The 23,172-nt window shown below is 45.3% G+C and overlaps 2 protein-coding genes across 14 annotated transcripts in view; one reads left to right on the forward strand and one right to left on the reverse strand.

The window, feature by feature from the left end:
* The window catches only part of ATXN1 (ataxin 1), a 274,252-nt gene extending 264,832 nt beyond the window's left edge, over positions 1–9,420 (forward strand). For all 9 annotated transcript variants that reach the window (XM_027898444.1, XM_027898442.1, XM_027898446.1 and 6 more), the window contains one exon: positions 5,572–9,420. In XM_027898444.1, coding sequence (XP_027754245.1) covers positions 5,572–6,102 — 531 coding nt within the window. In that variant the 3' untranslated portion in view covers positions 6,103–9,420. The remainder of the gene's footprint in view (positions 1–5,571) is intronic.
* A 4,984-nt stretch (positions 9,421–14,404) lies between these two features.
* The window catches only part of GMPR (guanosine monophosphate reductase), a 43,464-nt gene continuing 34,696 nt past the window's right edge, over positions 14,405–23,172 (reverse strand). For 2 of the 5 annotated variants that reach the window (XM_027898453.1, XM_027898451.1), the window contains exon 9: positions 14,405–19,391. In XM_027898453.1, the coding sequence (XP_027754254.1) occupies positions 19,211–19,391 (181 nt within the window). In that variant the 3' untranslated portion in view covers positions 14,405–19,210. The remainder of the gene's footprint in view (positions 19,392–23,172) is intronic. The other 3 variants (XR_003572838.1, XM_027898452.1, XR_003572839.1) reach the window with 2 other exon arrangements.

The raw sequence follows: 23,172 nt of genomic DNA on the forward strand, positions 1-23,172 counted from the left end.
GCTAACATTTCTCCCCCTGCAGTCAGGCCACAGGTCCCTGCACCAGCAGAAGAGGTACAAATTAGCAGGTAGCATTTGTGTCATGTGTCGTTCACAGATCTGTCAGTGCAGGCGATGTGCTGTAGTCCTGGGCACCAGGAAGAGCTGCGCCTTTGCAGGGGGTGGAGTGCCATCCTCTGGCAGAAAGCAAGCGAGTCTGAGGCTGTACAAATCCTGGCACACAGGTCTCACCCAGCAAAGTGTCACCTTACAGAGAAGCCTATCAGGAGCAGGCTGACATCAACGCAGCCAAAATACTCCCCAGCTGTATTTCCCACTGGGGATGCTTCCAGAATGGAGGGCGAGTCACGGAGAGATATGATTAGAAACGGGGGTTTAATTTAGGTTTCCTGCTGATTCCAGGACTTGGGTCTCTTCCCAGATCAGCTGGGTCCCTTCATAGCGGGGATGGCTCTGCTTGTTTCCCCTTGCCTAGATTGAGAGAGAGGGAGAGAGAGCGAGAGTTTCTATGTGCTTGAAGTCTCTGTGACCTCACCCTCAGCCTCCTGAGGCTCTGTGAAAGCATTCAGACTTATTTGCAGGTGTGCAGCAGTCATTGCTCGTAGAAAATTGCCTTGAGTGAAGCAGGCTTAGTCTCCTTGCTGAAAGAACAGTATTTAGTCACGCTGCTCTGAGCAGCGGCACTGTGGTGCTGCTGCACTGAATCTGTGTCTTGACTCCGGAGTGCTGGGGAGATATATCTGCATGTGTAGTGTAGCTTCACAAAGTATTTTATTACAATTAAGTTTCAGTTGCATACATGCTTTTGGAAGAAGAGAGCTTTTCAAGTGGTATTATCAAGGGAGTGTAAGTTGTAAAGAGTAAGTGCCATACAAAAATAGCGTTGTTATCATTAGCTTTGGCTCACTTACTCCTCCCAGGGATCTCTGGGAAGTCATTATAATATTGATGAATCCGTATTTTCAGTCTCTGTGCAAACAGTAGATAATTTTCTCACCAGCTGAAGGACAGAGGTAGGAGGTTATTTTCAGCTGAGCATATACAACTGTAATGTAAACAGAGAGGCACCATGCAGCTGCTGTTGTATGGTATTAGTGCAAGCCCGCAGCTGCCCCTCCCCAGCATGGCACTTAGGCAGAAAGAGGTCGCCCTCCCTCCTTTCCCAGTCCTCCAGTCACCTGGCAAATCCAACCCTTTCCTGGATTCGAAAACCTACAGGAAAATTAACCCACCTAAAGGCCCTGGAGGGATTATGGGTTTCCATTTCACAGCATCCTGGCTCTGGATTAGGAAGAAGTCAAGTAAGTATCAGCAGGCCAGAACCTACAGTTCAGCTGTTACTCCTCTGCATTCAAGATGCCTAAAAGAGAAGACTCGTGTATCTACATCTCTTTGCAATTCCACATAGTATTATTGTAATAAGACTTTCATCATTATTACCTGTCCTTTCTTTGGCTGGCAGGAGCAAGCGGAAGCCGGTAATTCACCCCCACTGATGTTAAGGTCAAAACGCCCAGGCAGTGAAAAATAAGTTCTCTGAATTCTGCATTTCAGTTCCTAATAATTCCTAAAGTATAGATTAAAAAGAAAATATGAAGATGCACTTCTTAATTTTCCTTTTTTAAAAAAAAATAACAGAATCCTAACCACTAGAGATCAAAAAATCCTATTTGAGCATGTAGTTAGTAGCTCTAACTAGTTTAGTTTACTTTAGTGTGCATTTTTTTAGACGGTCATCTAGTTTAGTTATCCCCTTATGTCCCTGCATGCCTACAAACCGATTACTTTTTCTTTGAGCTCTCTTTTTCATTATCTTTGGCTCTGTAGCAGACACAGAAAGAGAGATGTTGACTCAATTCTCTGCTGCAGATGGAGATCTCTCACAGCCTTCCCATCATGTGATCTCTGTGTCCCCTGGTCATGGGACAGTAAGTCCTTGTGTCTCCAAGTGATGGGGTGGCTGTGGTCTGTCTTCAGATGAATGTTACTGAATTTTGGGAGTGCAGCAGATGATAAAGCTCATGTGATAGAGTTGACAACCCGTGGCCTTCTGGACAAGAGGTGGCTTCTCTTGAGAAATGATGGGATTGCGAGACTGTGGAGAGCGGCAGCCCCTAAAACTGGAGCTCTGACTGCCTTTGGTACAGTAACAGTGTACTGAAGCTGGGCTAGGTGCAGCTGTAGGGGGATGCCCAGTCAGATCAGCTGTCATGGAGAGTAGTGGTTCTTGTGGCTCGAGGTGCTTCCCGCAGCTCCATAAATCTCTCACAGGAGATCCACTCTTGTGAAGGCAGTGGAAGGTTTTTGGGGGTGAGGGGAACATTAGCAGTCCCAAAGTTTCTGAACAGGGGAGGTCGTGTGGGAGCATGGTGCTGCAGGGACCTCTCTATGACAAGGAGAGCTTCTATTCTATGGATCTGCCCAGTTGTTTTTTGGGGCCTAGGAGTCTTTCAGCACCCGCAGCAAGGCCTTAAGCAGAGAGCTCTACTGCTTAATTGCACATTGTTTCCAGAGCCGCTTCCTTATCTTTGTTTCCATCCTGCCACTCCTAGTTTCATCACATTTAATTATATTATGGAGAAAAACACTTAATTTAAAAATGTATGTTTACATTTATTAAAATGCTGTTCACATGAAACACTTTCATTAGGCACCTTTTGCTTTAGTTCTTGTTATTTTGATGGCAGCAGTGAGGCCCGAGACTAAAGTTGTTGGTGTTTCTAAATGATGGGAAGGGTATTTTCTGGGGCTTAGATCTTACAGCACCTAGCTGTCTGAATTGCCTGCCTTGCCTACTGAGCTTGGCTGAGAAATAAAATTATAAAAGGTTATAGAAAGTTTCAGATATCCAGTGGTTACTGTAGAGGAGTTTTGGGTATTTTGACTAGTCAGTGTTAGAAATACAAATGTAGCTCGCAGTAGAGTCTCAGTGTACTTCAAGAAAGACCAACTCTTGCTTTATCATCTTAGTAGTGGGTAAACAAGTTCCCAATTTCTTTCTTTCCTACAATAATCATGACAAGATACAGGGAGAGGAAGCTTTTAAAATTAATTTTTTGTGTTTTAATGCAGTCATCAGAAAAAAATTATGTGGGGGTGTTTTTACTGAAATGTCACCCTTTAAAGGTCTTTGACTACTATTGCTTGTAGAGAATGGTTACCTCAAATCCCTCATTAGCTGAATCCAGAAGCAGCCAGCTAAAATGGGACTTGATAATCCATGAGGGAGCCCATTTCAAAACAGTCGTGGTACATGCACACCATGACCAGATCATGGAGATTCTGGCATTTCACTATCTTTATTTTTTTTGTGTTATTCATGATTACCACCACCAATTCTGGCATTTGTCTCAGTGATTGACAGTTCAGGCAAGTGTTTTGGATATTACATTAAAAAATCCCCAAAGCATAATGGTGTGGTGCAGTGTGAAGCGTGTTCACATCAAGAGGAACTTGGGTGTCAATGAGGAACATCAAGAGGAACTTGTGTGCTGGTGAGGATGATGCCCACAAGCATGTATGATTCCCACAGATACACCTAGTGTTTAACAAGGATGGGAAAGTAGAAAAGGAAAGAAAAAACAATACAGCAGGTAGGAGGGAAAGAATAAAGAAAGAGGCGAGAAATAGCAATATAAAGGAGAAAGCTATGTCCACCAGATAATCCATGCCTGGAGAAAAGCCTACAACTCTTGTGCAGACAGAAGTTTTCATTCAAGTCCATGTGAGATGCTGGATACTCAGTGCTTCTCCAAGTTAGACCCCGGCTAGACTGAGATGCATAAATATGGAATAGGATCCCAAACTCTGGGCAAATATTTCTGCACATCCTGGTGCTGGAGCATTTCTGTGCAGCATCACAAAGAGATGGGGCTTTCAGGGTTACCTCTCCCACTTCCTTCATAATTCAAAGTTTAAACCAGGCCTACAGTCGGGTCCCTTTTCACTGTTGCCACAGCTGATTGTTGTCAAACAGGTCTGGTCAGACAAGGTTTAATATGCCGAAATTTGATACATATAAGTGTGGGGTGTCTTAGACCTCTAAACTGCTCCTTTTGAAATTCCTTCTACAGTGGCTTACTATGTTGGGCAGGTGGAGTGGCAGGATAATATTCCTTAATGTTGAAAGGTATTTTTAACGATACAAAGCCATGCTGGGTGTGACAGCGTTACTCGTTTCCAAAGGTGAGAGGTGGTTTCGCAAGCCTTGTGTGATGTTCCTTTCTAGTGAGTCCGTGATCCTGGAGAGGGAAGGGTCTCCAGGCAGCTGGTATACTACCTGCCTCCTGAATGGCTCAGAAATGGGGTGAGCACATGTGTTCAGGTGTTCTTCTGCCCTTTTGCCCCTACCAAATTAAGGGTTATAGAATCCAAGTGGCATCCTGCCCCCATGCCTGAGAAGAGCTCCAGAGGACATGAGGCCCTTGGGAGCAGAGCAGGGGGTATCTGTTGTTGTCAGCATAAGCCACCCTCTTACAGTTGCAGACCTCACTGGTGTTACACACAGCAGTTAAAAATCTGCCAAATTTTAAAGAAGTATTAGTCAGAATTTCCTACCCTTTTTGTGGTGTGCTGAGGGTGGGGGTTCGGCCCTGTGGGTTGTGAATCACATGAGCCCACATCAAGTGTTTGAGCCTACAGATGCAGCACCACACACACGTGAGTGCTGGACTGCTGCCACATGCAAAGATAAGTCAGTATTTAGGTGTTTTATCATGTTGGGACCTCAAGGCCCAGCACTTGCAAGGCCAGGGAGGAGTGGGCACCTGTCCTTGGTCTGTTTTGGCTATGGCAGCTCCTTGTAAGATAGTTAGATAGGATTCCTAACCGGATGTGTTTTTTAAAGTGGGGAAAAGGGGAGACAAAGTGCAGGAACTGGAGTAGGAGTAGAGATGATCCTCTCCCTGAGGGAGTGCAGGAAGTGAAGTCAGCTGCAGAGTGGAAGACCGGATATGAGAAGGGAAGAAACTGGACTGGTAACAGGACTGCTCGGGGAAGGCAGGTTCACACTGACTGCTCTTATGGCTACAACTCTGTACATACTTACGGCCTTTCCCTGGAAATCAGCGTGGCTTCAGCTGTTTCACGCTGGTAAGTGTATGCTTGCTCGGGTAGAGGTGAGGATGACACTACCGCGATCATTTAGAAAATTGTGTGTCAGAACTGAGAGCTTCCATGGTTGGAAAGGATCTTTAGATTTGGATTACAGGCTATAGGTACCACAGAGGGATGGTGGAGAACAGTATGCCTGACACCGAAGCCGTTTTGCCTCTTGCACCTCTCTGAGTGGCTGGATAGATGTAAAGCTTGATTCCCACTGAGGTCTTGCGTTAAGAAATGCTAAGCTCAGAGAAACCATTAACACTCTTGTCACAAGGACAGGCCTGAAGTCTGGTGGCCACTGTACTGACTTTGGAGAAACTGAGCCACACCTTTGCGATTCCAGCTTTGTCCCTCTCCCTTGTGGCAAGCGCTGCCTACTGTGCACATGTGTGAGGGCACATGGGTTGATCTCACACTTTCCCCTCTCTCTCCCTCTGTCTCCCTCTGTTGTCCCCTTTCTTTCTGCAGGTCAGCGTGGAAGTCTTGGTAGAATACCCTTTTTTTGTATTTGGACAAGGCTGGTCATCCTGCTGCCCTGAGAGAACCAGCCAGCTCTTTGATTTGCCATGCTCCAAACTCTCGGTGGGGGACGTCTGCATATCGCTCACGCTCAAGAACCTGAAGAATGGCTCTATTAAAAAGGGCCAGCCCATGGACTCAGCTAGTATCTTGCTGAAGCATTCAAAGAATGACAGTCTAGCTGGAAGTAGACACAGGTATGCGGAGCAGGAAAACGGGATTAATCAGGGAAGCGCACAGATGTTAGCTGAGAACGGTGAACTGAAGTTTCCGGACAAAATAGGATTGCCTGCAGCACCTTTGCTCATCAAAACAGAACCCAGCAAGCCCCCGGCAACGAGGAAGAGGAGGTGGTCAGCCCCCGAAACACGAAAACTAGAGAAATCAGAAGAGGAGCCACCTTTGACTCTTCCCAAGCCTTCTTTTATTCCTCAGGAGGTTAAGATTTGCATTGAAGGTCGATCCAACGTAGGAAAGTAAAAGTTGTTTGGGGAAAGGAAATTAGGCTATCCCTTGTCATTTTTATCCAGATTACTGTACTGTAGACTAAATAACCCAGTATTTACATGTTATCATCTTATTTTAGGTTTATGTTATAACCTTGTTGTTATAGTTGCAGCTGGTATTATGCAGGAGACTGGTGCATATGTTTTTCCACAAGTGTTTGTCAGTGACTAGGTTTATCGAAAGCTACGGAAGGGGCAGTATCTGCTTCACACACCCTTAGTGGAAATGAATGTGTTGTCATGGCTCCTGTTTTCTAACACCTCGTGTAGGACAGGGTCCAGCTGTGATTTTGTTTTCTTTTTGTCGCTGTTTTTTTGTGTTTGTTTTTTTTTTTTTATTTGTTTGTTTTGTTGTTTTGGTTCCTGTTCTAGTTTTTTTTTTTTTTTTGGGGGGGGGGGGGGGGGGGGTGAGGAGAAGGGAACTGTAGCAGAGGTGTATGTCACACACGGGGTGCGTGTATGTGTGTGTGTGCGTGTGTGGGTGCGTGCTAACCTCGAGGCGGGACAGCCGCTCTGTGGAGGGTTGGTGAAGAGGTTTCCTCACCCCAGGTGGTGAACACAACCCATGGGTGTTACTGAAAAGGATCGGACAGTCTCTGATGTTTTCAACAACAAGCCAACTCTTACTCAAGGCTCTACTATATATATATATATATATATATATTTGTGTGTGTGTATATGTATATATATATTTTTCCCCCCATGGGGTCTGACTGCACTGATTTTTATTCCTAAAGCAACTGCCACACCACGTTTCCTTTCTGCTTGCTAGTGCAGTTCCATTGCCCGGAGTCAGCAGACGGGGAGGCTGTACGGACTCTTGCACCGGTCGCCCTGCAAGTTTTTCCTTCATGGTGGTGGGGGTGGTGGGTGGGTGGGTGCGTGCGTGTGTCGTGGGTGTGCGTGGGTGTGCACGAGGAGGCCTCTGGCTCTGTGGATGTGCCTGGCTCAGGCTCACTCCTGTTTCTGTGCAGTGTTAGACAAATCGACCGGGTTACGCCATTGACATTTGCTTCCACAAGGTAGACGCATACTGCCCCTTTGAGATCACAGGCATCCATCGTTTGCAGTTAGGTTGCAAATCTTTGTCTTTAACTCTAGTACTGGTTTTAGTTCATGGTTATGGACAACTGGTGCCACTTTTTTTCAAATTGCGGTGTGACACAGGAATCCGCTGTTGAAGATGAACCTAGAATGTCTTTAAGCACTTAAAATGCTGTTCACACTTTATTGCTGAGCATCCTGGTCTAACACTCAGTATGTACTGTATATCACTTTAATCTGCTCGGAAAGCAACAACAACAAACAAACAAATCTCTTCAACACTGTAACTACATGCAACTATGTAAAGTTTTCTCACAGGCAAGATGCTGAAAGTTTTAATGTGGTTTCAAAGGGATGAATGTGAATTATTGAACTAGTATGTGACAGTCATTGTCCACAAAGGACTACTTAATAGGAGGCACTTTTTAAACTTTAATGCTTGAGAAAGAGTTAAAGGCATATGCGAGCTGACATAATAAAAAAAAAAAATAAGAGAAAGGAAAAAGGAAAGAGGAAAAAAAATCATTGTCCAGTGTTTTTGAAAAAGATGGACTTTAAAGAATCTTGCAATTTGCACATCTTGAGTTTATCATTTGTGTGGTATTCCTGCAGTTTTTACCTAATAATGTTGTGGGGAGGGGGGGGGTCTGAAAGAGCATAAACAAATGTAGCAATTACTCACTAACCTGCCTACGCTCTAGGCCATTTCATAGGGTTACGTTCCTTTCAGAGTTCATTTTTGGTCTTTATACCGTATCTGCCACACAGAACCAGGTCCTACCGGGACACCTCTGAGAATTTTTCTTCAGACTTGCTGAGAGAGTTTTCCACGAGAAACATTTCTATAAGTAAGCAAGGTGTTTGTTTGTTTTGAAAACAAACCTATTGTTATTTTATTATTATTATTTGTTATTTTAATTGCATCATTTTCCATTGGAAAGGCGACATTTCAAGAGTTTCGTACAAACCAAGTAGGAGGGGGGGGGATTTCATGCCGTTCAGTCTCTTCTTTCCCCAGGTAGGGCCGGATCCTTTGAGGTGCTGTGCACCCAACCTCCTGCACGAGCCTCGGGGAGGTGCAAGTATGAAGTTACGTTGGGGCTGAGCGCTAAAGCCTCTTGCTGCCTCTAGAGAGATCCCCTTGATTTCACTGGGATTGTGCTTGGGCCCTCCGTGAGCAAGCGTTCATGTCGTCGTTTTTGGTTGGCGAGTTCGCATCCTTCAGGTAGTTTTGAAGAAGCTGTACTCATAGGGAGAAAAGGAAATAAAAGTGCAGTAACCTAAACTGAGAAAAATGTATTTAAAATCATGTTTTCCCTCTCCCCTAAAATACAGTGCTTTTCTTTAAGAGAAGAAATGTTAACCCCAAACCCCAGCTTTGACTCTTGTTACTTGTTACTTGAAATTTAGCTCACACCAGACCTAATTGTTTTTATACCATATTCTGGGGTGCACCAAAAAGTTGAAATACTTTTAAAATAGCTTGAAACGTTTTTTGAATTTCCTTGAATTTTATTAACCTCTCGGCGGGCTACCAAATAGCTGAGTGGGTTTCTTCTCACAATCACACAGCTTAGTTAGTGCTTATTTGTTAATATTTCTGCTCAGAGAAGTTGCTTAATCTTCCATATACTCTGCTCAGGGCACTTGCAATTTATTGTTTTGTTTTGTTTCCTGTTTTGTTTTTAAGCTTTGGTGGTAAAGGAAGAAAAAGAATTACAGATTTAAGTTCACAGTCGTACCACTATTTCTGTACTTCACGTGTACTTGGAGAAAAAGAAATCTCAAGTAAAACCATACGCATACACATTTGTGGTTTATAAGGAAGCAGGGGCTATTAAACTGACTGGATCTATTCAACTAACACTAAAAAAAAAAAATAAAAATAAATACATTTGGAGCAATAGGAATGTATTAGTTCTGTGCTTGTATTTCAGACTGAGGAATTCTGAAATAACTGGTTCTTTCCAAACAATTGTCCCTTTCCATGCTTTGGCTTTTTAGGATGTGCAATACTTTACGTGCCAACTTAGACTCACCCGTGTGGTGTTAGCTAGATGTCATACCAACTTCTGATTTCCCCTGGTTTTGTTCTCTTTTGAATTCTTTCTTTCTACCTTTTTTTTTTTTTTTCCTAACTCCCTGTCCTCCCCCCTCAGAAAAACCCTAAAACCATATTAAGGGTAAAAGATCCCTTGCCCCAGGAAAAACAAACCCTCTTTGTATTTGATGTTGAAAAAGATCCAGGGATTAAAAAAAAAAGAAAAAAAAAAAAAAAAGATATATTCATGTCTACATGACATCCACGCAGAGAGCAGCACTAAGCCGTATGGCCGAGTGCTGCCCTCCGCCTGGACAACACACAGACAAGAGCTGGCTCCCACCTGGGAGAGAAAAGTCCTCCTGGGGGCCAAGTTCTCTGCAAGGCGGGGCTTTGCCTCTCCCTCCGGCACTGAGCATCCCTTGCAGCGAGTCCCCAGGCCCAGGAAGTGCCATTGATCCTCGGGGTAACTGCAAAATACCACTGGCAAGCAAAGGGATGCTGAGGGGAAGCCGAAGGAGGAAGCTCAGCCTCTGCTTCTGCGTGACGGCCGCTTTGCAATAGTAACTACCAGTAGTTTTCTTTCTGTCTGGTTTTTCTATCTTTTTGTAGCAGGCCTCTTTAGTTTACAATGAAACGCATACAATCACCAAGAAATTAGTCAGGGCAAAGAAAAATAAAACAAGAACCTCTTTATAGGGATTTCTAAAAAAATTATCTGTCTTATCTATCTATCTAATCTATCTATCTATCTATCTATATATCTATATATATAAAATGACTGTTCCTTATAGCGTTTAACTTAGGCATTGTTTCAGTTTGTCTGGGCCACATCGGGGGGAATTTGAGTTTGATGTCACTTACCTCAAGTCCTCTGGTCAAGACCCGAACTGGTGTCACCGTTGACCTGTTTTACCATTTTGTATGTTGCCCTTAGGATTGCTTTCCCTCGAAGACACAGACGTTGGGAGGAGGGGAGGGACACACGTTCCTTTTTTCATTCCTTTAATTCCTTCGTCCCACTGTCGCTTCGTTCGGCTTGTCGTTCCCGTCATTTTCTCGGCATGGGGAAGTGACCTCACTACTCTTGTTTCCCTTCCAATCAAGGAACATTTAGAAACCTTTCACACCTTTTACTCAGGGATGGGGCTGGTGTATGTGTGGTACACTGATGTGACCAGAAGCAGCACTTTTACTGCTCCGGAGTAGGGATGTACAATGTTACAGACAAGTTTGGATTTCCTTCATCTCATGGTTTAAACTTTGTAGATCTCACTTAGATTGCAATACAAAAGCAGCAGGCTCAGCACAAACTGTAGCTGTTGGTTATCATGAAAATACACTCTCTGCAGAGATTTATATTACTTTACAGTGTGTTGCCAGTAGTAAAAAGGAAATGTTGAAATTCTCTTAATTCTTGCAACTGCTAAAAAAAAAAAAAAAAAAAAAGGAGAAAAAAAAAAGCCTGTATTGTCAATATTTTTAAACACTAATAGTGTTATTTCAAAGAAGGGGGCTCTTGGCGCAATGCTCTGCATGACCTGGGACCCAGTTCTGCAAACAAAAACAAAAAAAAAATAAAAACCCTCCGATGGGAGGTCTGGGCGGGCCAGCGAAGGCTGCTTAGGACTTGCTGTAAAGCACCTGTATAAATCATTGTGAAATTAAAGCGTGGTTCAGTCAGGGCCAGATCCTGACCTTAATCAGGCAGCTGGAAAAATCTCCAGGTTCACCAGGGCAGAAGCCTCGGGCGGGTGGAGGGGATTTGGCCTGTTGAAACACTTCTGCTGTCCCAGAAACTTGACAAATGGCAAAATGGGACATGCACTCGTACAGATAGTTTCCATTTCTTCCCTCCTCATCATCACAGGTAGCAACCGAGTCCACCATGGGCTCTGGCCAGTGCTGATGTGAAAAGCAAGGGGAATGAATGCACCACCGGAGTGGAAGCAGTAATTTCCTTTCCTCTGGTTTGTCCAACTGTCCCACTCCCCCAAATCTTGTAATATTTAGCAAAAGGAGAATTTGCTGATGCAGATATGCACACGTGCACACACACCCCCAGGCAGAAGTGTCTCTCCGCACACAAATAAAGTATGTGTGCATTTTTTTTTTTATGTCTATGCCTACATGTCCACTTGATTCCCTGTCCTGAGGACAGCCTTGCTTTGTGTCCATAGGGAAATTCCAAACACATTGCACACCTCTACTCCAGAGTTCAATTTCTTTTACATAGACGACCTCGCTTCAGATGTGTTACCTTTACTGATAGGATCTTTTCTTGTAGCACTATACCTTGTGGGAATATTTTTTGATGTAAACCTAATTTGAGAAGCTTATTAAAAATAGAAACTTTTTTTGAAGCACTCACATTGAGGAGTACAGGTAATGTTTTAAAAAATTGCACAAAAGAAAAATGAATGTTGGAATGATTCATTCAGTGTTTGAAAAAGAGATGGCTCTGTTTGAACAGTGAGTTTCATACCTTGTTTGTAAAAAAAAAAAAAAAATGTTTTTAAATACAAAAGCAGAGAAAGGTTGAAAGTTACATGTTTTTTGTATATAGCAAATGTCATGTCTAGATGATCTGATTTGTATTGACTCTGGCCAGGAAGAATTATTACTTAAAAGGCTCTTAAAGAACAACTGTGCTTAATTTTCTGTTCGTATTACATGGGTCCCATTTCTGGGGAATGGAGTCAATGCTTCACGCTGTTTATTCCTGTGCTGAAAATACACCTTGGAGCAGCAATTCTTGAGTGCAGCTACCAGGCACTTCAAAGGGTGGCTACTGTGCAAAACTAGAGTCTCACTCTCCAGTTGTATTTTGGCTTTAAGTCTCTTCTGCCTTTGCCAAGGGAGCCCTTGGCAGCCCAGAGGTCAGGGCCGGTTTTGAGGGAGGCCTTGGCTGTGCCCTTGGCAGGCACGGCCAGGCCAGCCCTGGGGTGGAGAGCTGTTGCTGGCCGAGCACCACCTGTGTAGTTTCCACCTGGAGCCTTTTGGTCCCATTTTTTTTCCTCTTTCTGAGGATGCTGTTCCATGTTTTTTTCAGCACTTCCTGTTCCAGATGAAATCCAAAGAGTTTAACCCTGAGTGAGAAGTGCTTGTAACAAGGGATCCTAGCCCAGCGCTAGCAGCAGAGTGGTACCCGAGGCAACCTGGCCTTCCAGCCCCAGTCACTGCCCCTCTCCCCCACCACTGCTGTCAGAGCCGCTGGGAGCAGTTGGTCACACAGAGCACGTTTCCAGTGATGGTCTTGTCTGATGGCAAGACTGATGTTTTTCAGAAGCCAAAAGGAGAGGATCCTGAAGCAGTTTCTGAGGAGGGGGTCCTTTTCCTGTCCAAAGAATGAGCTGGGTAGCTGGGAGCCGATGGCAGAGCGGAGTGGGCGAAGTTTCAGGCTGCTCCCATCCCCCTCCCCGGAGGTAACCCAAGCTTCAGCTCCCGCAGGCACATGGGGCAGAAATGCCCTGTCCAAGTGACTGCTGGGTGCTCAGAAACCAGCCCTAGCTGTGTTACAGTGAAGTGCATTCAGCCAACAGGTAGTATTTATACAATAACAGTCTCTAAGGTTTCTGTAGTTTTTTTTCTTGTTGTTAGGTGAAAGGACTCAAGTCTTCCACTGAGGATTTTATGGAGGCTTCATCCAAGGTTGTTAATTTTCTGTTAGTTTCTATTTTGAGCAGTTAAAGCTCCTGTGCCCTTTCCCTTGACCACGCAGTAGGTATGCATTGGAAGTGTTGTTTGCAGCGAGTGCAAGTCACTCGTTGAAGCTGTCACTGATGTACTGTGGGATTGCTGATGGGCAGAAACTTCAGGGCCCAGATCCTCGGCCAGGGTGGAGCTGGGTTGGGACCACCAGCTTCTTTGGGCAGCACTGCTTCTGCCCCTTCCCACCTGCTGGCAAGGGGATCCCACCCTGGCGTTTGCTTTAAAAATCCAGGACCCAGGTACTCTCCTTTGAACACGCTCTGCAGAATTCTTGTCCCAGTCCATTGGGTTTGGATCTGGGCAGCTGAGGAAAAAACGGGCCAGGGGCAGCTGTGAGTGGCTCAGTCTGTGTCTTCAGCCTGGCCACTGGGCTGGATGCTTTGCGAAATTACTAATCTCTTAAGGCGTAGATACAATTCTTCACGACAGTCAGCTAATGTTGAAACTCACTAATGTATGTATTTGCTCCTTTTTTTTTTTTTTTTTTTTAAATATATTAACTTGTTGAACACTGTTCTTTTCGCAGTGTTACAAAAGTGGGGGAGGGGGAATTTCCCAACCTTTTTCAGTTCGGGTGAGCTACTGAAAATCATTTTGTACTAGCTATGTCACCGCTCCCGACAGCAGCTGGTGGTGGCACTTGGCCGTGCCGGAGTCAGGTCCAGCCATTCTACAGCAGTAGTTTTTAAAGTAATTTTTTTTTTTTTTTTTAAATTGTCTGGTATTACTAATGAGGGTTGTTGCAAATCACACTTCCAGTGTAGTTCCTAGTGTAGGCCCAGTAAAAGGGATATTGCAGCTTTGTGTTGGGGAGAAATTGAGCTGACATGGCCAGTACAAAGGAGAAATAGGGAGGGAATAACGTTTTGCACCTTATTGAAAAGAGGAGAAGATTTTAAGTGCATACAGACATAGTTAAGAGCTTTTATTGTGACAGGAGAACTTTTTTCCATATGCGTGCATACTCTGTAATTCCAGTGTAAAATATTGTACTTGCACTAGCTTTTTTAAAACAAATATTAAAAAAAATGGAAGAATTCATATTCTATTTTCTAATGGTGGTGTGTCTATTTGTAGGATACACTCGCGTCTGTTTATTGAATTTTATGGTCCCTTTCTTTGATGGTGCTTGCAGGTTTTCTAGGTAGAAATTATTTCATTATTATAATAAAACAATGTTTGATTCAAAATTTGAACAAAATTGTTTTAAAGAAATTGTCTGTATACCAGTACAAGTTTATTGTTTCAGTATACTCGTACTAATAAAATAACAGTGCCAATTGCAAACGCGTGTTTTGTCTTTATCAGTTATGACTAAACGGGAGAGAGCTTTCCTAGGGACATCATTTTCCCAGTTTAATTCTCCCCCACCTCCCTCACCCCGTACCCTGGCAATGCATTTGACGGTGTTTATTCATGACAATGCCAGAACACCCAGGTACCCCCCCATCCATGGCCATAACACCCTCTGCAGACCGTCAGAGTGAAGCTCTTTATTGCATAACAAAAACTTTCCATTTACAACTTCCGAACAGTTTGAATGATTGCGCAGTGCACGCGTGGGTGTCGCAGCAGAGGGGAGGGAGGCAGTGCTCTCGTTGCCGCCCCACCAGGGCCAAGCAGGGCAGGGAACACTCAATGCTCATCAGCTCTTTTTGGGAGATTACACAGAAGCATTTCACAGTTATCGCAGGCAAAGCCAAGGAGTCTCATTTACTTATTTATGTATGAAAACTTCAACCAGTAAACATTGTGTCAAAGAGATGCTGGGGAGGGCTTGCTTAAACATCTGTGTGACCCAAGGTGAAGGCTGCAGGGGGATGGTCCATGCTCTATTTAGGGGTGTGGAGCTGTGCCAGCATCTAGCAGAGACATGCTCTGACCCCTCTGCCCCCCTCAGCTCCCATCCCACAGGGAAGGGCCAGCCCTCTCCCACCTGCTCGATCTGGCTGCTGTGGAAGGCAAGCTGCTGTTCTGGGGCCTTAGCTTTTTTTTTTTTTTTACTTCCCTTCCCTCTCTTCATCACAAGACCCAACCTGGCACTGGTTGCAAAAGCACTCCTGGCTCCAACAAAGAATTTTTGGTATAAAACTGGTATTAGCAACTAAACAGCACCATCCCCTAGGGTGATGGACAGACACTGTATATACACTGGCAGCAAGCTGTGGCAGCAAGCTGTAGCAGCAAGTCTGACAAGAGAGTGGAGTTCAATAGGTGTAAAGTATGGAGTGCTTGGTTCAGAAAAGGTTTCAAACTCTCATGGTGTCCTTGACTGAGAACCGCCAGCCCCTGTTCTGACACACAGGGGCTTGGCTAATAGCTGCTGTTTCTTCCTTGTCCCCACTCTTTCTAGCCCCACTATTGACTAGCTGAAAGAAAGATAGAGGCACATTTTGTATGAGAAAAATTCCCCCAAATGCAAACAGAGGCATCTTCTGAGCCTGCTTACGACACGGCATATTTACAGGGTGTTCCCCATCCTGCATTCAAACCCCACCATGCCCTAAGGGAAAAGAAAGCTGCACCAAGGCAAAGCCAAAGCCCCTGTGCCACGGCCGATGGGGGCTGGCTGTTCCAACGAGCAGATGGGCATGTGTTCCTTTCGGAGAATGGAGACCTGCGTGGCTTGTTTTGCACCTGTCAGGATGCTGGCTCAAGGCCCACTGCCTTAATAGCTGGCCTCACACCTACAAGGAGGGCTACATGTGCACTCCTCACGGCCATTACACAGTCACTCAGGTGTGAGCAAGGCTGCTGCTGTGCCAAGCCCTTCCTCCCCAAGGAGAGTTGTGGTAAGCCAGGTTGTGTTCACAGGAGTCCACCCTGCGAGAGATGCTGCAGCAAGGCAGCTCCAGAGTACGACTGGGAGCAGCAGAGGTGTTACAGGTGTCTTTATATTTCAAGACACCACAGATAGACATACTCAGCACGCATTGCTGTAATGATGTAATGTTGCCCTTTTCAGCATCGTTGCTTGTAGGTCTTTGGCGTGTTTAACTAAATCATTGTGGAGCCAGGGGGCCATACCTCAACACTGCTCTTGGGTGCTCAGCAATTGCCAGTCTGGGGGAAGCAGGTATGACTTTGGCCTACAGCACAGGCTATCACACTCACAGCATTCCTCTAGACAGGATGGGTTTGGGGTGGTGGGGTTAGAGAAGACCTGGTTATGCAGAATCACTCAACATAAAGCATTATTAAGCGCTTACAAATTTCATTTCCCACAGAAGGACACCAAGTAACAAAGACCCCGGTTAGACGTGCAGGTGAGGTAGATCCACAAATGGCACAGGGTATTTGTCAGTGATTGTGGTCTTGGCTCGGACCATCCTGCCAGGCATAGTGTACCCCCAGCTCCCCCTGCCTCAGTTCCGTGTGGGAGTGGCAGCAGGCTTGAGCAGGGTACAGGACCTGGGTCTAAGTGAAGATAAGGGCAACTACTGCAGCACAGGACAGGGTGTTAAAAGGAGGACACTTTTTTTCCCCCCCTGTTTTCCAGCCTGAGAGCTGGTCATGTACGGAGTCAATGGTGAGCGCTGACATAATTGAGGGTTATCCCTGAACAAAACTCATACAACTAGGCAAGACGCTGACATGCCACCGGCTCAGCCATTCTGCAGCCCATTTCTCTCTCCTGCTCACTGTGGAGAGAGGAGAAAATGAAAGAAAATGTGCTGCTTATCAAAAAGATGGTAAGAGCTGCTATTCAGAATACCAAATACCCCAATTCAAAACTTTATCAGTCACTATTCATGGCATCAGTGTTGTTCACAGCCTGAAGAATTTGAGGGATAACTAAAAATTAGCCTATGCCTCTCCTTTCCTATTAATCACTGATCAGAGGTATGTGCAGGAGGGGAAGAAAAGCAGGTGTGAGAGTGGCCCCAGGATGGGGCTCTACATCTACCACACCTGTACAGAGGCAGCCTCCCCTTGCCCTCAGCACCTGCTCTTTAGAAAAGAAACTGTTCTGAAGACATGTCATGAACCTGCTCGGTTTGGTGTGCATTATGATCTTTTAAAAAAATGTTTACAAATATATATATATATATTTATATGCATATGTATTTCTTAAATCCACTTAGAAATGTAGCTAAAAAAAAGTAGAAAAGCGCTAGTGAGAGTGGGCATGAGACCAGCAGACTGCTGCACTTCCCACCTATGAAGGCACGAGTGTGGAGACCCACCTGTGGTCAGGCCTGCACCGTGATGGTCTAACCCCACTCCTGAAGGAGATGTCTGCTTGCTTTTGTACCCCCTACCCTCTGCATCACATCAGTAAAGGAACAGCGATGTCTTACAGCCGTACTGATGCAGAGAGGTCATACTGCCTGTACCCTGGGCTTAGTGCAGGTAAGAGCAGCATGGCAGCGTTTATGGTAACGAGGCCTGGCATCTTTTTAACATGATGCTTCCAGGCTGGAGGGAACAGAGACCAGGGCCTGTATTCATAAGACCTGCTTCTCTTCTGCATTCACATTTCTTTATGATGTGTAAGCAGGACGAACAGTCCTTAAAGCCAGCACAAGCATAACCCGTGCTCACAGCTGTGCTCACATCAAGGCCCTTATCCACCTCCAAAGCAGAGGAAGGGGTCATCCCACAGCTAAGAAGTATGTCCTACATATTAAATGGAAGACATCTAAAATACCAGGCAATTTAGAAGATATTCTGTGCTTTTCCTAATGTGCAGAACACAGTTCAGAATCACCAGGGATCAGCTTGTGGCCTAGATTTGCTCCTCGGCATGGTCAGTTGTACCAATCCTTGTGCGTGGCTTTTTGAGCAGTCCAGCGTATGAGTTGAATTCTAGACTTTCTCTTTGCTATTCCTTTTTCTACAGATCACTTTTTTGCTTTTCAAAAGAAGCCTGCCTCTTTCCACAGATGTCTATAGGAGGGGAAATTAAAACTCTGAAGTACTGAAGTAACATCAGCCACGTTATGATCTCAGCAGCAGTTTAAGGTAAGTGGCCAAGCATTATTAATTCATTGGTGCTCACTTTTACATCATTTACCATAACGAGCTACTGTGGTACTCATGTGGACGCAACATGTATTTCCAAAGAAATTCCATTGTGATTTATCAATTAATTAGCAGGCCATTACACTTTACTGAAGTGTTACCCAGAGTCTTAAACATTCATTACTGCCTTTGGAGCAAATGCTTTAACTCCATCTCAGCCTGCCAGTGTCCCGCAATCAATCAGGCTGTTCTGCCAAAAGCTCTTTTGCTTTCCATGGTGTCAAGGACTGCAAAGGAGTGGTACCAAATGACCAAGAGTCAGTTTGATCCCTCTGGCCTCTTTCACCTGGCCACAGGCAATGCACAGCACAGCATTTGTGTATCTCTGCTAAATGGATATGAACAGGCAAGGGAACAGGGAAGGGCTGCAAGAAACTCCCCTTTGGTGAGTTCAAGTTGCTGAGTCTTAATGTCTTAAAAATCTGTCCACAGAGAGCAGGTAAAAGGAGAAACCCAGGTAATTCGATAACTGCACTCACAAAAAAGCAGGCAAGCTCTGAAAAGTGTTCTCCTGAACAGTCTCCTCAGATGGGGATGGGGGGGGCCAGCACGGGTTTGCTACATTCAGTGCCAGCTTCTCTGAAGAGGCAAGTCCATTGAATAGGGAGATTTAAGTAAGACTAGCAATACTAGCCCTGTGAACTGAGAATGAAAAGAGATCTGGCATTTTTACCATCACATTAAGAAGTCACCAGTAGCCAGGCCTCATCCACCTCTGACACTCTGCAGGCTGGCAACTGTGCCACTGACACCCACTCTTTGGGCAGAACAACGATTAAGAGAATGTGGTTTTCTATTTCTCCATGGAATTCCTTGCATCTTTTTCTCTCTCAGCCTGCAGTTTCTAGAGAGTGCACTGCCAGAAGTGGTGGCAGCTGACAGGTCAGTCTTAAAAAAGGGAATGTGTGAATGTCTGCGAGCGTTTAACAGCCACCTTCGTACAAGCCAATTCCTTGTTAATTGAGGTTTCAGCAGCTATTTATCAGTGGGGGAAAAAACAGGTAAAGAAATGTTGATTAAAAAATAAGATAGGCACAACAATAAAAGATGAGGCTATTGCATTTTAAACCAATGGCACTGTGTTAATAGCATGACCTTCCCCTTCCAAATCCCAGCCATAGCCTCTCCAATGGCTATGACACTGTCATTCTGAGAGAGAGGAATGTCTGCCACTAACACAACATGGAGGAGAAAGCAAAGGAAAACAGCAGCCCTTCCTGCTCCTTTCCATCACCCCGCTCTCCAGCTCCCTAGTCCTAGGCTAAGAGAAGACCTGGCTGTGCTGCTGGGTGACCCGGATAAACGTTGTTCTCCTGCTCAGTTCCTTGAGTTTGGCAGCTCCCACGTAGGTGCAGGTGGAGCGCAGCCCCCCGAGGATGTCCAGGATGGTGTTTTCCACATCCCCTCTGTATGGTACCTCCACAGTTCTGCCCTCCGAAGCCCTGGAGAAGAGATCAGTTATTGCATTTATATCCGGATGCAGAACACAACAGTGTGTTTACTGCAGCAATGTGGAGCTTAATTCTCTGCAAGCTGCAGTTTACAAACGTGCCCCCAGCTTTACTGCTTGCTTGCCTGTTGCTGCATGGTGCTCTCGAGCATTGAAACACCTCAGCTCCTCTCACCACCAACACTGGGAACTGGAAGCAGACAGATTTTGTACATGCTCCAACATCCCATGAGTTTTTTTTACAGATCTGTCCCTTCCTCACCTCTACCATCTGCCTACAAGCAAGTGAAACTTCCAGCTTTATTTAAAGGTAAATTTGACTGTGAGAGCTGCAAGCTTTAAAGTGTAAGGAATGGCCAGGCTCAAGCAACTTAGGGACATGTTGGAGCTGGTTCTCAGCAGGCAACACTCAGCGTGGCTCTACAGAGACTTCACAGCCCCTGGGCTCTGTCCCACGTCACTTATTAGACACAGATGGAAATGCTCTGGCTGTCTTCTACCAGTCTGGTTCTCCAAGACCCACAGAGATGGAGTGGGAAACCTGTTACAAAAACCTGCTGCAGAGCTGTCCCCTGAAGCTAAAAGGTGATCTAGCACAATTCAGAGCCAGGCAAAAGGGCCAGAAAAATAGCAGTGCTGTGAATACTGTCAAGTACTGGTGCATGTCAGCACTGACTGCACTATTCCCAAAAGGCACATCTGAAGAGTTACATGATGGAAGAATCAAGCAAATAACTTTCGCTCCTTCTCCTCCAGCTTTCTCCAGCCTCACGCTCAGCAATTCCTCCTGCAGCGGAGACTCCCAATCAGCAGCTGATCTCACTAGGCTTTAGAGCAAGCTTGTTCTGCATGGCACACCAGCTCCTCTGGAGGGGCAGGCTTTGGGAAGGGAGGGTCTAAGACAAATGTGGAGAAAAAAGGGGACGCTCTCCTTCTGCCCTACAAAATGGAGGCAGAAATCATGGCAGGGATCTGTCATTGTTGGAAACGTGGCAGCTTTATTTACTTCTTCCTTAAACAAGTTGTCTAGGGGATAGTGCAAGAAAGAAAGGGCACGCCTGTTTGGAGGCTCCATTTGTGAATCATTAACAATAGCAACAGCAGCTATGTGGAGGTACTTCAGTGTGAGCCTGGCTATATTTCATCCTGTTAGTTTAAATGTGAGGCTGCAGCCCTGGGGAGGCAATATAGGAGAAGTGTTGATATGCCATGTGAATAAAGAACCATGATTAATCGCCCTACATCTGATGAGTAATTGACTTCTTGAAACTCTTAAATACTGCAGTAAGCAACCAGTGGAAGACGGACACACCACTGCCTTCTCACAGACTGCACAGGCTCAGGGATGTGCTGTAGGGCCTGTGCTGCTGGGAGTTCCCGGGCTTTTATTTTCAGCTCCACTGTCAGCCGGAAAAGGCCTGACCCACAAAATGACACAAAGTAGTCATGTCACCATTCTTGGGTTTTGGCCGTGCCCACCTCTTCAGCTGAATTTGGGAGGTTCAGCTCAGGCTACAGGGAGCTTCCTGTGAGATTGTGAGAGACAGTGCACGTCTGGGATTTGAGGAAACCAGTGCCTACCAGATCCTGCCATCTGAGGAGCTCTGCATGTTGTACTGGGCACGAAGTGCAGGGCCTACTGCATTCCTGCATGACTGCCCATTCAGTTCACACATGAGAGGCCAATTAACTGATGTATGAATGCCCCATAAGTTCAAACATGAGTGCCCTGTTAATTCATGCTTGACCATCCTGGGGGGCATAAGTTGCAGGGTTTTGATAGCAGAGAGCTGATGGCAAACAAAGGCACTTGGCACTCCTTTTCTCATTACAGAAATGCAGGACACTTACAGCCACTACCCCAGAGATATGTCCCTGCAGTAACTATGGTGGTGTTAGGAAGGTGGAGCTTGTGGGATGCCACCTTTGGCTTTGAAGACTAAAACCTATAAAGGTGGTGAACACCTAATTACACAGTCCCAAAGCTCTGACAGCTAAACACTTGCTACTGCTCCTCTAGCATCAGCTGATGAGTTGGTGGGGTGTCCTGTTGATCAAAGGGTAACCTACAGATACTGTACTGGGGAAAACATGCTAGAAGAGAGGTGTGAGATTAGCTCCACAGGAAATGTTTGGAGTCCAGTTTTACGTTCATCCTTGACAAAAACGTGTCACAGACAACTGAAAAATCTTGGTGCTCCCACCCTACATGCTGGGAATAACAGATATCCCAGCAGGATAAAGGAGGTGTATAGGATAGAAGTGGGGCAGAAATCCAGAGCTGTGAGTTAAGCAACTGCAAGCACCGCAAAAAGGTATTAACTCTATGTTGTTATAGCTGTGGAGGAAAGCCCCGAGAGCAAAGCTGTTTGGAGTGTTACCTTTCTCCCTAAATGGGGAAATGCCCACACTCCTGCATATCAACACTGTTCACTCCCCATTTTGAATGTAAATGAAGCCCTATAGCTACTGAGCTCAGGACCCTATTTGTACATTCAACAGTGGTGGTAATTTTTGCTTGTGCACTCTTAATTGTATGCTTCTGTATGCTAAGCACAGTAAATAACCTGAACTGCCATTCTTGGTTGGCTGTTTTGAAGAGTTAAGTCCTAAAACTTGTAGCAAGTATTCAGATTATGATGATACACTGACCCTGATAGATAACCACCACAGGGGGTGATGGTGTTTTCTGGATAATGTATTTTGCAGAAACAAAGTGAGAAGGTTGGAATCAGCATGTGCTTAGACCATTGTCATATCTACCTCCATAGTCTTGTCCACAGGGATGGGGGTGTGAACTTTGTGATGAATACATATTCAAAGTGTGTCAGCATTAACCCTAATACTCTAGTCCCCAGAGGAAAGGGCTTTTTAACAGATAACATGTTGCCCAGACCCAGCGGATGAGTCCAGTCATCTGGTTCCCAGGGAAGAGCGGGGGGGAATTTTACCATGCGTATGCACGCATTGTTGTGCTATTAACTGCTGAAGTCTGGTCCGGGGATGTGGTCTGTATATATACAGATGTATAACCAAACTGTGATGTTAACCTCTCTAGCACACCGGTCAGGATGGAGGAGAAACATTTTAGTAAGTGTGCTGCTACACTATTAATCCCTATTATCTGATCCGAAGGAAGGGAGAGTGGAGTTTATACCTCATGTACACTAAGAGTGTGATGGAGTCCATAGTGGATTAACATTCTAAAAGAGTTCTTTGACACGTGCCTTGCGGAGGTGAGGAGTGATGTATAGGCCACAAATTGCTGGGCTTGCTACGTTCTTGTGTGAGTGCCAAATTAGTTCACGCATAAGCAGTGAATAAATTAATGCATGAGTGCCCAATTAATTTATGCATGAATGCCCAGTAATTTTTGCATAAGCATCCAATTAGTTTATGCATGCGTGCCCAAATTATTTATGTCCAAACGCCCTGTTAGTACATGCATGAGTGCCAAATATGCATGAGCACCCAGTTAATTTACAGTAGCATCCTCATGGGTGCTGCGTTGGGCATACACAGCTCAGGTGGCAAGGGCTGCTGGTGCGGGAGAAGGCCACGGCCTCCATCATGCCTGTCACTGAGATGGTCCCACCTGGCTCCAAAAGTGGTGTGAGCCATCAAACCTTCTGCCAGTCAGGGGAGGACAGGACACCTCTGCTCAAGTGTATTTAAGAAACAGGAGCAGCCACTGGGGGAGGAGACACAGCTGGACACACCTGAGGAGACACGCAGCTGGAGATGCACTCTCAGAAGGAGGTGCTCCGTGCCAA

This window comes from Empidonax traillii, unplaced genomic scaffold (genome assembly GCF_003031625.1).
Source record: "Empidonax traillii isolate 1590-97213 ecotype Southwest subspecies unplaced genomic scaffold, ASM303162v1 scaffold597:size822913, whole genome shotgun sequence".
NCBI classification, from domain to species: Eukaryota; Metazoa; Chordata; class Aves; order Passeriformes; family Tyrannidae; genus Empidonax; species Empidonax traillii.